The sequence below is a fragment of the Schistocerca nitens genome, chromosome 4, assembly GCF_023898315.1.
Source record: "Schistocerca nitens isolate TAMUIC-IGC-003100 chromosome 4, iqSchNite1.1, whole genome shotgun sequence".
Classification (NCBI taxonomy): domain Eukaryota; kingdom Metazoa; phylum Arthropoda; class Insecta; order Orthoptera; family Acrididae; genus Schistocerca; species Schistocerca nitens.
This window is the reverse complement of record NC_064617.1, coordinates 502,380,554-502,396,909: the sequence shown is the minus strand read 5'-3', so window position 1 is coordinate 502,396,909 and position 16,356 is coordinate 502,380,554. Positions and strand designations below refer to the sequence as shown.

Sequence of the window (16,356 nt, the reverse complement as noted above, 5' to 3'; positions counted from 1 at the left end):
TTGTTGGGGTGTCGAAACAAGAAAGTCCATAACGGTGACACTCCCGACTATCGGGATGGATGACGATCCTAATTTTAATTTGATTTCATTATTCATTGGCCCTTTTAATCATTTGTTGTACAAGGTATATAGTATGATATTGAACTGCATGTCCACATTTGCCACAGCTTTCAATTTTTTTTTTCAGTTAGTGCTGAATAGCAGTTTGTGTCGAAAGATTTAGACAAATCCAGAAAAACAGCAGACACAGAGTTTCTTATATCTAATTTACCTATAACAGATATTGTCAGGTAATTTCCCTTTTTGGAAATCATGTTCTGCTGGAAGCATAATACTAGGTTTCTCTTGGAATGTGGTAATTCTAGTATGCATGATCAACCCTAGTAGTTTTGGGAAACCGAAGATATAAGATACTGGTCTGTAGTTATTTGGGTTACCTTTGTCACCTGCCTTATTACCGGTACTATTTCCCTTTTTTAAAATTTTTCTGGAAACGCTCTTTCTCTGATTGAGTAGTACTGTATTTTCTTACTCCATTAACTGAGGTGCAGCCGTTGTCTTGTATGGCAGCTTCCATCGCAGGGTATTGTTTGACATTTGATGACCAGCCAGGTATGTCTAAGATTATACCTTTGGCCGTTTTTGTGGACAACCCCTGTAATGGTAGGTAATGCATAGCCCTACAACTCCCAAGTAGACATTAAACAAAACACAAGAAGTAGATCATGTCTACGTGTATATAAGCTCTTCAGTATATAAAATACACTGTGAAGAGATACAGTTGTAAACATGAGTGGTCACATCGATTTTGGTATTACTATAATCGATGATCTTTCCTTCCAGTTTTAGTCACTCTGTGTTGCGAAATGAAATTATAACATGAAATGAGAACGACTATAATTGAAACTGAATATAATAATAATGCACTACATTAAAGTTTTTTCTAATGTTATAATTGGTTTTTTGGTGTCCGTGACAACGTGAGTACGCTGTTTTATGGCGGATGTCAAATGTGCTCATAATGCAGCTCGACACTGGTGTTGCGCAATGCCCTCTATAAGCAGTTATTCAAATGGATCTTAATCGTCCGAATTTCTTTTCATAAAGTTACTGTGTATTGCCAACGGAAGTCCTTTCGTATATGAATGCGGAACCCCGTTGACATGTGGTGAGATGAGATGGCAGTTTAGTGAACGCTGACTTTCTACGTAGGGGAGGGAAGAATATACTTACGATTGTGACATTGTAGTGTACGTTAGAAATTTCAGTTAAACGTAAATCTTGCTTAGTGCTTTACAGAGTGTGCAAGCGAGTTATCACATAGGTATCGAAATGATTGGTTGGGGGTCGCAATTCGAAACAAAGACCTCGATTTAATTAGTTATCACGAGACAGAATTTCGACAAAACGTGACCATTCTGTTGGATTCAAAAGCCAAGGGGAAATATATATGAATAAAATTTTGTATGCTGAAAATAACTTTGGTCCTCTGCGTTCTGCACAAAGCGTAGGCATCTCTTGCATGTCCTTGCTACAGCGTCGCCAACATAGGCCAGAAATATATCTTCTCTGTGGTTGCCAATGACGTTAATTCATAGTTGTAAACATGGCTGCAACTGTGCAAGTGTTTGATCCACCTAGCTCAGCGAGTTCGGAGAGGTAAACGTAAAACCGCGATGTGGAGTCTTTATTTTTCCACCCATTTCATTTTCTTCTAATGTAGCTTGGCAAAATGTTTAGCACGATGACGTCTAAAATTGTATCCCTTATTGTAAACGAAAATCCCGGTCAAGGGATGAAATTGACCACCCGGCAAAACCAATGCAGAACTTGCCGACTACTGCAAAATGTCAAGGATGCTAAGTAAGAGTATGTTAGAATAATTACACTGCAGCAGAAAGTTAGCGTTTCTTTTTTACATGTCATCGACATTGTGCCTCATGATTAGCAGTGGATTCGTAAATCAGTTCTCTTTTTTGCCTTAGTGATGAGGGTGAAATTGATACAGTGGATCAGGTGTTCCTGCCAGACGATGCAGAGGAGGAAGAAGAGAGAGGCTGCGATTATTATCCTGTACCGAACACACCTCCTCCACAGTCACCCAGACCACCCTCAACAGGTATGTAATTAATGGCTTCACTAAAGATAAAGGCGCATTAAGGTTACAGTACGCATTAATGTCTGACCCAAATCTTATTAACTTTATCCTTAACATCAACAGATGGTGATTACTGGAAGCAGATAAAACTTTATAGATACGAAATCGGAAATATTGTAACTAGTAAGTGCATTGGTGAGACGTGTTTACAACTGATGGCTAATAACATGATACATCTTTGTATTGTGAATCAGTGTTCAGTTATATGTCAAGACTATAGAAATTGGATCTTGTTGGTGTGTGTGTACAAGAAGGCCCGTAAGTGATGGTCCCGATGTATCGAGCTGGATGGCAACCCTAATTTTAATTTCATTTCTGTTAGGTAGGGCATCCTAGTGCAGTATTTCGTGGTTCTTTCAGATTGCTTGTGGCAAATGCTTGGATAGCCCCTTCTGGTTAGGCCCTAGTGTAGTAGTGTGTCTTGGTAGGTCGTTGTGAGTTGTCGAAGTCAATGAGTGTGTGTGTTTGTGTGTGAAATAAAAGTTGTGGTAACAGATAGGACTGTAGCATAGCCTAATGTTTAGGGTTGTGGCATGTACCGCACTTTGTCATATCTTACTCTCGCTTTGTCTTACAAAATATTAAAATTGCAATGTGAAATCAGAAAACCAGTATAAGATAATGGGGGTCGACAGAAGCGTCCGATCCCACGCGTCGGCTTCGACCCGTGACGTAAGCGTGTTGCGTGTGTGACGTCATGACGGCGCGGAGTTTGGTTTGAGTGTGGCTGTCTCCAGTTCTGTTTTATTTTATTTACTTTTCTGATCTGTTCGTTCTATCTCGTGAGATTTATTTATTTTTTTAAATTTAAAAACACTTATTACTTATTTTAATTATCTGTTTCCTCCAATTTCTGTTTTAGTTTATTATATTTATCTTTCTGATCTGTTCGTTCTATCCCGTGAGATTTTTTTTTAAAAAGACAAAAAACACTACTCAGCTACTGAAGCATCTTTATCTTCTATGGGTTGCAGGGGTTACGACCCCTGGGGAGGTGGGTGGGTATTCATGCATGGCTGTCTTCACTTACACTTTGTAGCTACGCAAGGCGTCTAAATTTGTTTATATTTAGTTTGCCCCCCACCCAAAACACCCCATTTCCCACGCTTGTCCCGTTAGTGTCATTAGGCTTCTTGTGGAAAGTGTGTGTGTGTTTGTTTTTGTTTCCGCCATATTTGTGACGTCATGGCTCAAAGCAGACGGGCGGGATCGGACGCTTCCGTATTTCCGGTTCCAATGTGTAATTACCAGTCCTTCCGGTAAGCCAATGGATAATTCCTTTTAGAATCCTAGTATTAATGAGATGGTGTTATATTTGGGACAACACTTGATTAGATGTTCATATATCATATTAAAACTGTAAAGTATGCCGTGGTGTTTAGCTTCTTCTTTTTTAGGGAAAAGAAACTCATTTAAGGGGGTGGTGATTGTGCCAACAAACAAACAAAAATTGTGTGTTGTAGCCCACCTTGACTTTCTAAACAGTCTTATGTGTTTAATTCACACTAAATATTGTTGTTTCTTGTACATGTTTTATTGTTTGCACATGGGGTTCAGGGTGGCAGCAGGAATGGCATCAGGCCACCCCTTCAAACTAATCATGCCAAATCCGATTGTAACAACCCCAACCCTGCCCCAATTGCGGGACAAAGGTGCCAGTGAAAGATTATTTTCTTTTACACAAGTTGTTCGCAAAAATAATTCTTTTTAATGATTGAATTTCGTTCTAAAAATGGAATGCAAGCTTAGTGTGCTCCGATTCAGACATTCAGCGAGGCAAGGTATCTATGATCTTTATGACATGCTGTATCGTGTGATTTAGATGTGTATATGTAGGGCTGTAATCGATGAAAGGTCAAGCTTGATTTGGTAGCATTTTTGGCTTTTTCATCAAGCTAGATATAAGAAATTTCAGGAGTCAGCAAGAGTACCTGATCACAAAATGAATAAACAAATGAATTTGATTCTAACTTCCGACTAGATGAAGTTACTTACTACATTATTTTGCCACTTTAGTGAATTCCTTCCCGTATGACAGATAGTGGCTTGTCAAAATAAGCCACGCCCATTCTCATGAATTTCTGAAATTCCTGCAGATCTTAAAGCCTCAGTTCCTTTATTAATAGGGAATCAATGGCACTGCCTTCGCCCCCTCTTCCCAGCAAGGGCTGAAACCGGCAATGTCTGGCTTTTAATCCTCCTCCTCCAATCCTACTGACCTATCGGGGCAATAATTCCAAAAACAACTCCATCCTCCATGTTCAGAAAGTGGTATAAATGTAAATTTAGGTAAATACATGCTTGTGCTACCAAGTATCATATTATAAAATGAATAGTTGAGCACATATTTCAAAACATTAAAATGTAGTTCTTGATATTTACATGAGGGAACAATAATTACTGAATAAATAATATAATAATAAAAACAGTTACTTATGAAATGGGAACCTGCAGCTCCATCAGTTCCCTTTAAGTTTCACACAGAATGTCATCTGGGGCACATGGGCAGATTTGTGCCAGGGCTGGCTCACTTGTGCTTTGTAATCGGATGGTGTGAACCAGTCTGCAGTTCCAAACATGGATGCCTGGGGTGCTGCTGGTAAGGTTGTACACCTTAGGTCCATTGTGTAATACGGATTTGAGATGGAACTCCTAGCCGGTCCCTTATGTTAAGTCTCATAAACAACTTGGTGATGTATGTGTTACTGCCCCACTCCATAAGAACCCAAACATTGTACAGGGATTAATTTTTCAGTGAGATGTAATCTACAGATCGACTAAGAACTACGCAAACACTTGGAGAGGCAAGGGATGGCCTTCGTGCATCATGTGTATCGAGGCTCATCAGACAACTTGGTAGACGCGAGCTCATTTATCCTTGCTTTTAAGTGGAATTCACTTCCAGAGGTGGTCAAGATCACGTGTTACCAATGCAATGTGATGCGGTATTTCCCATCCTGATTTGATGCATTATGTACCAGACCTTTGAGTGTGTGTCATCCTACCAGACATATGTCACAATTTATGGTGACTGGCCATCCACTTCTAAAAATTCACCATATGTCCTACAACTTGTCTGGCATTTGCAGGGATGACGGCCCTCACTAGTCTGCAAAGAGTACTAACTTGTTCAAGAAATGTGAATTCCATGAATGAAGATCACAGATCACTACTCATCTTTAGAAGTTCGAAAAATGTGTAATCATTGTATCCAGTCTCAGTGCTGTTGACCTTTGCCACTAGCGGCCACATGCACAGCAGTATCTGGTGTACTTATTTCAGTGATGTAGACATCTGATAGTCGCTCAGTTAAAATTGACTATGAGGACAGTAAGCCCTTGCACCCCCCCTCTTGGTTCCTGTGGCACCTTCTTCAGGAACCACTCCTTGCACCTGGATGAAGCAGCTCCTCTTGAGCTGATCAGTGCGAAAACACCAGCTGATGGCTGAGGCAGTCAGACTGTGGTTGCAAGGATTGTCCACTCATTTTCCATTCCTATGTCTGCACCAGAAAAGCCCTTAAAAGACTGTTAATCGTATAAAGTGAAAGAGAAGCATTGTAGGAGGAGGATAGTTTGGTGGACAGGGAGGAGCCAGATCTGTCAAAGCCATTGGTCTCTGAACCGAAGTTTGTTTGTATTGTTCCACTTTTTCTGGTGACAGTGATCATGGCGTGCAACTACTCGTCCTGACCCCTTCATACCTAACCAGGGCGCCCTCAGTATGATGATCCAATAGAAGTTACTGTTATGTGCCAGAACCTCAGATACTAATTTCCTATGGTTCTGTGTGATGTTTTACTCTCAAAGAAACATATTTCACTGATAACTGTTCCCTGCCTTTTAGAAATTACCATTCATTGTGTTGGAACTATTGTGGGCCCAAGGAAGCATCAGGAGTAGTATGCACATTGCACTGATGACTGTTCCCTCCACTTTTACCATTCATCCTGTCGGAACCATACTGACCCCAAGAGAGCGTCTGGAGGGGTATTCACATTGGGTTCACAATTGTCATCAGCGAGTGGCTACCCATCCATATAATTTTGGGAGCAGTGTGTGTGTGTGTGTGTGTGTGTGTGTGTGTGTGTGTGTGTGTGTGTGTGTGTGTGTGTGTGAGCTACACACACACACACACACACACACACACACACACACACACCACCGGGCAGTCTCGTGGCTTCACTAAAATTGTCACTACGTGGTGATCTTTAGCAGTTACCACTTTGTGGTGATCTTGATACATTTCTTGTCATAGCTCGCATTACCAATTACCACGTTGGACTCATTGAAGAACCAACTGGCAGCTGTAACCTTTCCTGCCCTTTGTCGGATTGCATGATTGAGGTTTTGGGGATATCTTCCACACGATCACTCGTGCTGCTGGCTCCCATACGGACCTGGGGATTAGAATAGGCCTGCGGTATTCCTACCTGTTGTAAGAGGCGACTAAAAGGAGTCTTACACCTTTCGGCATTTATGTGATGGACCTCTGTAAGGTTTGACTTCCATTTTTCAAAATTTTCCTGAAGAGTGAGCCAATTTGGGAAGGGCACCTTACATGGTGCATCGTGTCCATTGTGCATTGGGATCATTAGCCCACTTTCTGGTTGTGGCATTGCAGTCCTGCTCATCTTCCGTCTCTTTTGTGAGGACACCTTCCTGGGTCCGTTTTCCTCCACCCACTTTGCAGTGTCTTTTTCTGTACCGATGATGATGGAATTCTTTGCACCTCATATCCAGCACAGTAGCCAGTTTGGTGTGCTGGGGCCGCCATGTACCCTGTTGGTTGTAGCCCCCCGACTACACAGGAATTGCTCTGCTGTTGCCAGCGCCGTTAGCTTCCCACATATGCCAAGGAATAGATGCCAGTCACCATGGGGTATCAGGACTCCCGGCAATGACCATCCTGCTAGGTAACCTTTGCTGCGGCTGGGTGGACCACCTTGGGGAGGGCCTCTGGGTGGAGTGGGTGGCATCAAGGCGGATAACTCGCAATGAAGCATACCACGTCATCACTTGCTGGTGATCATACGCCAGCAGTCTCTAAATGTTTCAAGTTGCAGTACAATGCAAGGAAGTATGTACCTCATGAGAGCTAGTGGGCACTCCTTTGTTTCAATGAAGCCTCAGTTTTTTCTTGAGCATTTAGAGGACAAGTTTTGGGAGGTGGAGGGCTTGTCCAAAGTCAGGGTCAGACTTAATAAAAACGCCATCCTCTGCCCAGTCACGGGCATTACTCGCTTCTGACACTGGGGGATGTTTCCGTTACCATCAAGCCGCATAAGAGCTTAATTATGGTCCAGGATATTATATTCCACAGGGACCTTCATTTGCAGTCTGATGACGAGCTGCCCGCGAACTTACAGTACCGAGGTGTTCATTTCGTCTGGCACGTCAATAGGGGTCCGAGGGATAATCAGGTTGCCACCGGTGCCTTCATCTTGACCTTCTATGGTGACACATTACCCGAGAAGGTCAACGTGATTGTCTATCGCTGTATTGTCAAGCCATATATCCCTCCCCCAATGCGGTGCTTTGTGCTGGAAGTTCGGCCATATGTCTTCCCACTGCACTTCCAGCATCACATGTTGAGATTGTGGGCGTCCATCCCATCTCAATACTCCATGTGCCCCGCCTCATCTGTGTCAACTGCAGAGAGCCCTTTCCCCTTGTTCACCAGACTGTAGGATTTTGTAGCAAGAAAGGAAAATCGTGGAATATAAGTCCCTGGACTGACTGACGTACACTGAGGCTAAGAGGAAATTTGAGCGCCTACATCCTGTGGCTATGACTTTCTCTTATGCCATCGCTACGAGAACAGTTGTAGCCCCCTCAGTTCCATGAATTCCAGTCAGCTCTAATAGCCAGAAGACTACAAAAATGGCTTAAATGGCTCTGAGAACTATGGGACTTAACGTCTCAGGTCGTCAGTCCCCTATAACTTTGAACTAATTAAACCTAACTAACCTAAGGACATCACACACATTCATGCCCGAGGCAGGATTCGAACCTGTGACTGTAGCAGTCACGCGGTTCCAGACTGTAGCACCTAGAACCGCTCGGCCACTCCGGCTGGCCCGGAAGACTACACCTGCCCCCTTGATTGTGGGGCACTTCCCTCCCTGTTGCTCCCCCACCACCTACCTCGGGAGCACTGCCCGCGCCAACCATCGGGGACACCATTCCCCACTTCTCAGCCAGAGAAGCAAGTCTTCTTTGGCTCCTCTCGCTAGGAGGGCGTTCCTTGGGTCACTCGCTTCCCCCTTTCTGCTTGTGGGAAAGATGACACCCACCAATGGCTGAAGTGTCACAAAGCGGCTGGTCGTAGGGCTTCACTATCATTCTTAGTCCCTGGGACTGAATCAGTGAAGCCTCCCAGCCTGAGAAACCCAAAGATCAGAAAGAGAAATCCAGAAAGAAGACTTCAAAGACCAAGGGAATTACTTTCACACACACACACACACACACACACACACACACACACACACACACCACCTCTCCTACAAGCTCTGCGTCGTGAGGATCAGGTGAAGATTCTGGTGTCTGCCGAGGACCTAGATGTTGCCAGACCCTCGGACATATTGGATATAGCTTGTCCAGGAAATAAGTCGGTGGCAGCAGATGACCCTGACTGAGTGTTTCGTGCCTTCCCAGTCTCACGATCACATTATCCTCTAGTGGAATTGTGGCAGTTTTTTCCACCACCTGGCTGAGCTATGGCAACTGTTAAGCTGTACACCTGATTTCTGCATTGCCCTCCAGGAAACCTGGTTCCAGGAAATGCGGACCCTTGCCCTTTGCGGCTACAGGGGATATTACAAGAACTGTAGGGATTATAGTAGAGTCAGGTGGAGTTTGTGTTTATGTCCAGAACTCGATATGTAGTGAGCTTGTGCCCCTTTAAACCCGTATTGAAGGTGTGGCTGTCAGGATATGGACGATGCAGGAAATAACTGTCTGCAATGTGTACCTTCCTCCAGATGGTGCAGTAGCCCTGAACGTATTGGCTGCACTGATTGCTCAACTCTCTAAACCTTTCCTACTTTTGGTAGGTTTTAAAGCCCATAACCCCTTTTGGAGCAGCACCATGCTTACTGACCATGGCAGAGATCTCAAAAATTTACTCTCCCAGCTCAAGCTCTGCCTCTTAAATACTGGTTGCCCTCTGGGGGATAACAGCCGGACGTCATCTATCCTCTCTTATCAACTGACAGGGGTAGAACAGTTCAATTCTCTTTCATCATTGTAACACATTTCAGTGTGACTCATGGTAGATACTCTACTGTTGTTTTATCAATTTGCAGCCCAGGACTTATCCCATCTGTCCACTGGAGAGCACATGATGACCTGTGAGGTAGTGACCACTTCCCCATCTTCGTTTCACTCTCCCGGCATCATGCCCGCAGACACCTACCTGGATGGGCTTTAAACAAGGCAGACTGCATAGCCTTCACCTCTGCTGTCACCAGTGAATCTCCCCCATGTGGTGCCATCGATGTTGTGATTGAGCAGGTCACTAAAATGATAATTTCTGCAGCAGAAAATGCGATACCTCATTCTTTGGGGTGCCCCCGACGAAAGGCAGTCCGTTGGTGGTTGCTGGAAGCTGCTGAGGCAATTAAAGTGTGTTGGTGAACTCTACAGCAACATAAGCGGCACCCTTCCCTAGAGCATCTAATAGCCTTTAAGCGGCTTTCTGCTCGTGTTCGCCTGTTTATAAAATGACGGAAACTGGAGTTGCTGAGTAGCGCCTACAGGGAGCGCAGTCATGGGCTGTAGCCCACAGCTTCCAGTTTTCAGCTGCGAAGTCGTGTGTCATGAACATCTGTAGGTGTCGTACTGTTCATCTGGAACCAGAACTTTATCTTAATGACAATCCACTCACTGTAGTGAGACGTATAGATTCTTAGGACTGGTTTTTGATGCCCAATTTACTTGGCTACCTCACCTTTGTCAGCTTAGGTGGGAGTGCTGGCAGCACCTCAGTGCTCTCCGCTGCCAGAGCAACAGCAACTGGGGTGCAGGTCGCTCTAAGCTGCTGCAGCTCTACAGAGCCCTTGTTCAATCACGCTTTGACTGTGGGAGTCTGGTTGATGGTTCGGCGGCGTCCTCAGCATTGTGTTTACTTGACACAGTGCACCACTGTGACGTTTGCCTAGCGACGGTAGCGTTTAGAAAGAGTTCAGTGACCAGTGTCCTGGTGGAGGCTGGAGTCCCTCCATTGCGGATCTGACGTGCGCAACTGCTCGCCAGTTATGTTGCACACATTCATAGTTCTCCTAAGCATCCAAATTACCGTCTCCTTTTCCCACCCGCAGCAGTTCATATTCCGCATCGGTGGCCCAGGTCAGTGCTCACAACTGCAGTTCGCTTGATCCCTTCTCTCTGAACTGGAGGCCTTCCCTTTACCACCTCTACTTGAGGTCCATTCATGTACACCTTCATGGTGTACACCTCGGACGAAGCTTCGTCTGGACCTTTTGCGTGGCCCTAAGGACTCTGTTAACCCCACCACTCTCTGCTGTCACTTCCTCTTGATTCTTCAAGTGTTCTGGGGCTCTGAAGTTGTTTACATTGATGGCTCAATGGCTGACAGTAATGTTGGCTTCACCTATGTCCACAGAGTCCGTATTGAACAGCATACCTTGCCCGCTGGCTGCAGTGTAATCACTGCAGTGCTTGTGGCCATACTTCGTGCACTTCAGTACATCTGTTCCTGTTCTGGTGAGTTGTTTTTTTACCTGTTCTGTCCTCCTGAGCAGCCTACAAACTATCGACCAGTGCTACCCTTGTCACCCTTTGGTAGCGAACATCCAGGAGTCTCTCTCTGCCCTGGGGCGGTCCAGTCGTTCAGTGGTGTTTGTGTGGACCCCAGGACACATTGGAATCTCGGGCAAAGAACTTGCTGACAGACTGGCCAAACAGGCTACGCGGAAACTGTTCCTGGTGATGGGCATCTCTGAAACTGACCTGCGTTCTGTCTGATGCCACAAGGTTTTTCTCCTTTGGGAGAATGAGTGGCGTCACAGTATGCACAACAAACTGCGTGTCATTAAGGAGACTGCAAATGTGCACAAGCCTTCCCTGCAGCTTCTTGCAGGGAATCAGTTTTCCTTTGTCGGCTCCGCATTGGCCATACGTGGCTCAACACATGGTTACCTCCTCCATCATGAGGACCCACCTCAGTGTCGCTGTGGCTTCCAACTGACAGTCCACCTCTTGCTGGACTGCCCACTTTTAGCTTTTCTGTGGCGGACTTTTAACTTTCCCAGTACCCCACCTTTGGTGTTGGGCGACAATGCCTCAACAGCTGCTTTAGTTTTAAGTTTTATTCATGAGGGTGGGTTTTATCATTTGATCCAAGTTTTTGCACATGTCCTACGTCCCTCTGTCCTTCAGCCTAGCACTTTTAGGAAGGATGTTTTAATGTTGCAGTGTGGATGGCTTCTTTTTATTCTCATGGTCAGCCTGCCATAGTTATCTGCTTTCTTGTTTTTAGTCTCTTCTCTCTGTTTCTTGTGTCTCTCTATGGTTTTCTTGTCTGGTTTTTGTCCATTGTAATGTTGTCCTTCTGTCGTTCTTCTTTTTCTTCCTTTGTCCTGTTATTGTGCCGTGTGTCTTCTTTGTTTTCTTCTTTCCCTTAGGTAATTGTTCTACTGGGAACAAGGGACTGATGAACTCGCAGTTTGGTCCCTGGAGCATCCGGATGTTAGCATTGTTTACAGTGATGCTCATTTGCTTCTCTAGATCCCAAGTCATGTGGGTATCCCAGGTATCTGTTTGGCTAGAGAAGTCATTACTCGCCAAACATTTGCTTTGATGATTCCAGATGTGGATTTGTGGGTGCAATTAGGATATGTCATTGTACAGAGATAAAACATTTGGTGGGCTACTGCCTCCTCTAATGTATTCAGCACTGTGAAGGAGGGTACTGCTACATGCCATTCCACCTTCCATCCCACCAAGAAGGAATCCACTGCCCTATGTTGCCTCTTCATTGGTCGTACCAGATTTACCCATCCTTTTATTTTACGTAATGGATCACACCCAGTGTGGCTTGAGAGCCTGAACAATAGCAGAAAGTTGAAGTGCCCCCTCCTCGTTACTCTTCATGCAAAGCAAGGTATTCTGGATTGTTTGCCTCTAATGTTGATGGATGACTCACTGAAAGTTGAAATGGTTCCAAGTTTTCTCCATGAAAGTGGTTGTTATTCCCAGGTACAACGATTTACACTGTTTTACGGGCGTGGGCAGGGTGGTTGTGATTGGGGAGTCACCTGATGTGTGCTCACTCTGTGGAGCCTCCGATTGACCTCATTTGCCAGCTACCATTCTCACCCTTTATTTTACTCTTTTTTAATTGCTTTTTGATGCGGTTAGCCTCATTTTCTGCCATATCCTATTTTCCGTTTTAGGGGTAGCACTAAAGTGAATAGCAGGTGTTGTTTCCCTCTTGAACAGTGTGGCTGTAATGGATTGGGGGTGAGGTGGCTGTTGGAGAGATGGTCGCCATCACCTGCCAAGCCCCAGGACGTTCACCTGAACACCCCCCCCCCCTTCCCCTCCCCCCACCTACTGACATAATTATTTCTCTTACCTTATTGAAGTACTGTCAGATTTACTGTTGTGAAGTGCATTTTTAGCCTTCTTTCTTTTACTATTTTGAGTCTCCTTGCTAGAAAGCATTTTTTACTCTGAATTGTCTTTGCCCTTAATCGCGTTGGAGGGAATGGGGGGCAGTTGTGGTTGGGGTTACTGTCAACATTGACAAGTCAGGGACTCTTCTGCTCTGGTGTATATACCAGCTTGGCCCATAACTCTTATTTCTCTTAAGTTATTTCTTAGCTCTAGCTTCAATGTTACTCACGGTGTCTCTAATTTCACCACTCCTTCGTACTTCCATAATGTGATTAAATTTCTGGATGATGTCAATAAGTTGAGATGACCTCTCTTTCGACTTGGGGATTGTTGACTTGACTGTTTTTTTTTTTTTTTCCCCGAACCAACCATCATATTGCATTCTTGAAAAGAATGTCTTTTTAGCAGGTACTCTTTAACTGTGTATTTTGATAACTTTGTTTTAGCAATCTTGTTAGGCATAACTGATCTCTTATTAGAAAACATTTTTTGAGTTATGTTTATGGTGCATGGTCATATGTGGAGATGTTTGTGCAGTAATTGTCAATGTTATTTTTGATTACTTAACTGATAGATAAATGTTCTCGCAAGGTGTGAAATTAAAAGCACTGATTTACGACTATTACGCGTGGGGTACTCTACTGTAGTTAGAAAACTGTGTTCATATTTTGTTACTTGTTCCTCAGAAAGAATTCTACAGCTCTAATAACAGAGGGTCTGTGAATGAGTAACTAAGGCACCAGCTGTTTTGCACTGGTGATGGGACACTTCATGGCATTAGATGCTGATGACATTTTGTTTGCAAGTATCTTTGTGGGTTCTCACCACTCTGAAGGAGAATAAATATTCATTCTAACAACTTTTGTGTATGTTAAGCAGTTTGTAGGGGTATTATCTATATCTGTAATTTTCCCTTCTTCAAACTGAGATTTGTGCTATTCGTTATCTTTACGGTAAATATAACTTTGTTGCTTATTGACCAATGCTGAACTACTTTGAGAGTTTAATTTGCATTGTCTGCAATGACTTCTTTTGTTTTCTCAGTGAGTATAATGTAACTGTGATCAGAAATGTTTACTCATGACTAACACTGTCAGTAAAGTCATGTATCCTAAACTTGTCCTAATATGCTACCCCAAGGAATTCGTATGGAAGTATTTTGGGTCCGATAAGTGTCATTTTAGTGTTCCAATCTATAGTCTTAGTAGAAATTTCTTTTTCTACTACTTGCGCTACAGCCTGGAACTGCGCGACTGCTACGGTCGCTGGTTCGAATCCTGCCTCGGGCATGGATGTGTGTGATGTCCTTAGGTTAGTTAGGTTTAAGTAGTTCTAAGTTCTAGGGGACTGATGACCTCAGCAATTAAGTCCCATAGTGCTCAGAGCCATTTGAATCATTCTACTATTTGAATCCCACGTGATAGTTATGATCAGAACCGGCTGTTAGCTATATCTCCTATTCCTAATAATGGTAGCATATTTAGTAGAATCTTATAGTAAAATGTCAAAGTCCGTGGACAGATCTAAGAATATGTCTGACACTTACCCTTGTCAAGTGTGTAAAGTACCTCTTTCGTAAATTCTCCTGTACGGATGTGCCCACTAGCAAGTAAACTTGCTAAAATCAATTGTAGAACCCACTTCTGCAAGTCCTGTGATGTGGAAACCAAAATAAACTTTTGCAAATTTCATCAAATTTCAGATGTAACTTCTGCAAGTTAGTGGAAAGAGTTCCTTGCACTTACTGCAATTACTTGCCAGTCACTGGGACGTTTAGAAAAACTTGCAGAAATTTTGTCATCAATATTGGTACAAAAATATCAATTTCAAAAGGTGAGAAATATTTGTGGACCAGTGAAAGAAAAAAATTGTCAGATCGGGAAGAGTTCTTTCTTGTATTGTATGGGACACAAAAATGTGGATTTTCACACCACACACACACACACACACACACACACACACACCATCAGGTACAAATGTAAGTATGTGTGCCTGTAAAATTATTGTAGGATCAAAGATTGTGAATTAGAGGAGTCTAAAGAGTATCAGTTGGCTTTCAAACATGACAGTTGCTAGTGTCTGATTATGGGCTAAAACAAGGAATTTTTTCAGTACAATTGACATAAAGAAATTATTTTATCTGAGCTAAAAGTGGGCCATATGAATAGAAGGGGCAGTGTACTAAGTGATGTGGATGGGATTGTTAGCAGTACCAGCATGTAGAAGTGGTGAGTAAGGAAACTGTCTGATCATTCAGTACCAAGCTCAGTCAAGTGGACATTGTTGTTGTTGTGGTCTTCAGTCCTGAGACTGGTTTGATGCAGCTCTCCATGCTACTCTATCCTGTGCAAGCTTCTTCATCTCCCAGTACCTACTGCAACCTACATCCTCCTGAATCTGCTTAGTGTATTCATCTCTTGGTCTCCCTCTACGATTTTTACTCTCCACGCTGCCCTCCAATGCTAAATTGGTGATCCCTTGATGCCTCAGAACATGTCCTACCAACCGGCCCCTTCTTCTTGTCAAGTTGTGCCACAATCTCCTCTTCTCCCCAATTCTATTTAATACCTCTCATTAGTTATGTGATCTACCCATCTAATCTTCAGCGTTCTTCTGTAGCACCACATTTCGAAAGCTTCTATTCTCTTCTTGTCTAAACTATTTATTGTCCATGTTTCACTTCCATACATGGCTACACTCCATACAAATACTTTTAGGAATGACTTCCTGACACTTAAATCAATACTCGACGTTAACAAATTTCTCTTCTTCAGTAAAGCTTTCCTTGCCATTGCCAGTCTACATTTTATGTCTTCTCTACTTCGACCATCCTCAGTTATTTTGCTCCTTAAATAACAAAACTCCTTTTCTACTTTGTCTCATTTCCTTTTCTAATTTCGTCAGCATCATCTGACTTAATTCGACTACATTCCATTATCCTCGTTTTGCTTTTGTTGATGTTAATCTTATATCCTCCTTTCAAGACACTGTCCATTCCGTTCAACTGCTCTTCCAAGTCCTTTGCTGTCTCTGACAGAATTACAATTTCATCGGTAAACCTCAAAGTTTTTATTTCTTCTCCCTGGATTTTAATACCTACTCCAAATTTTTCTTTTGTTTCCTTTACTGCTTGCTCAATATACAGATTGAATAACATCGGGGAGAGGCTACAACCCTGTCTCACTCCTTTCCCAACCACTGCTTCCCTTTCATGCCCCTCGACTCTTATAACTGCCATCTGGTTTCTGTACAAATTGTAAATAGTCTTTCGCTCCCTGTATTTTATCCCTGCCACCTTTAGAATTTGAAAGAGAGTATTCCAGTCAACATGGTCAAAAGCTTTCTCTAAGTCTACAAATGCTAGAAACGTAGGTTTGCCTTTCCTTAATCTTTCTTCTAAGATAAGTCGTAAGGTCAATATTGCCTCACATGTTCCAATATTTCTTCGGAATCCAAACTGATCTTCCCTCAGGTCGGCTTCTACCAGTTTTTCCATTCGTCTGTAAAGAATCCACGTTAGTATTTTGCAGCTGTGACTTATTAAACTGAAAGTTCGGT

The 16,356-nt window shown here is 43.3% G+C and overlaps 1 protein-coding gene across 2 annotated transcripts in view; it reads left to right on the top strand.

Annotated features, from left to right (window-relative positions):
• The first annotated feature begins 1,509 nt into the window (after positions 1–1,509).
• The window catches only part of LOC126252538 (uridine-cytidine kinase-like 1), a 131,254-nt gene continuing 116,407 nt past the window's right edge, over positions 1,510–16,356 (top strand). Inside the window, exons 1-2 of one of the 2 annotated variants that reach the window (XM_049953434.1) lie at positions 1,510–1,659; positions 1,986–2,119. In XM_049953434.1, coding sequence (XP_049809391.1) covers positions 1,607–1,659; positions 1,986–2,119 — 187 coding nt within the window. In that variant the 5' untranslated portion in view covers positions 1,510–1,606. The other variant, XM_049953433.1, reaches the window with a different exon arrangement.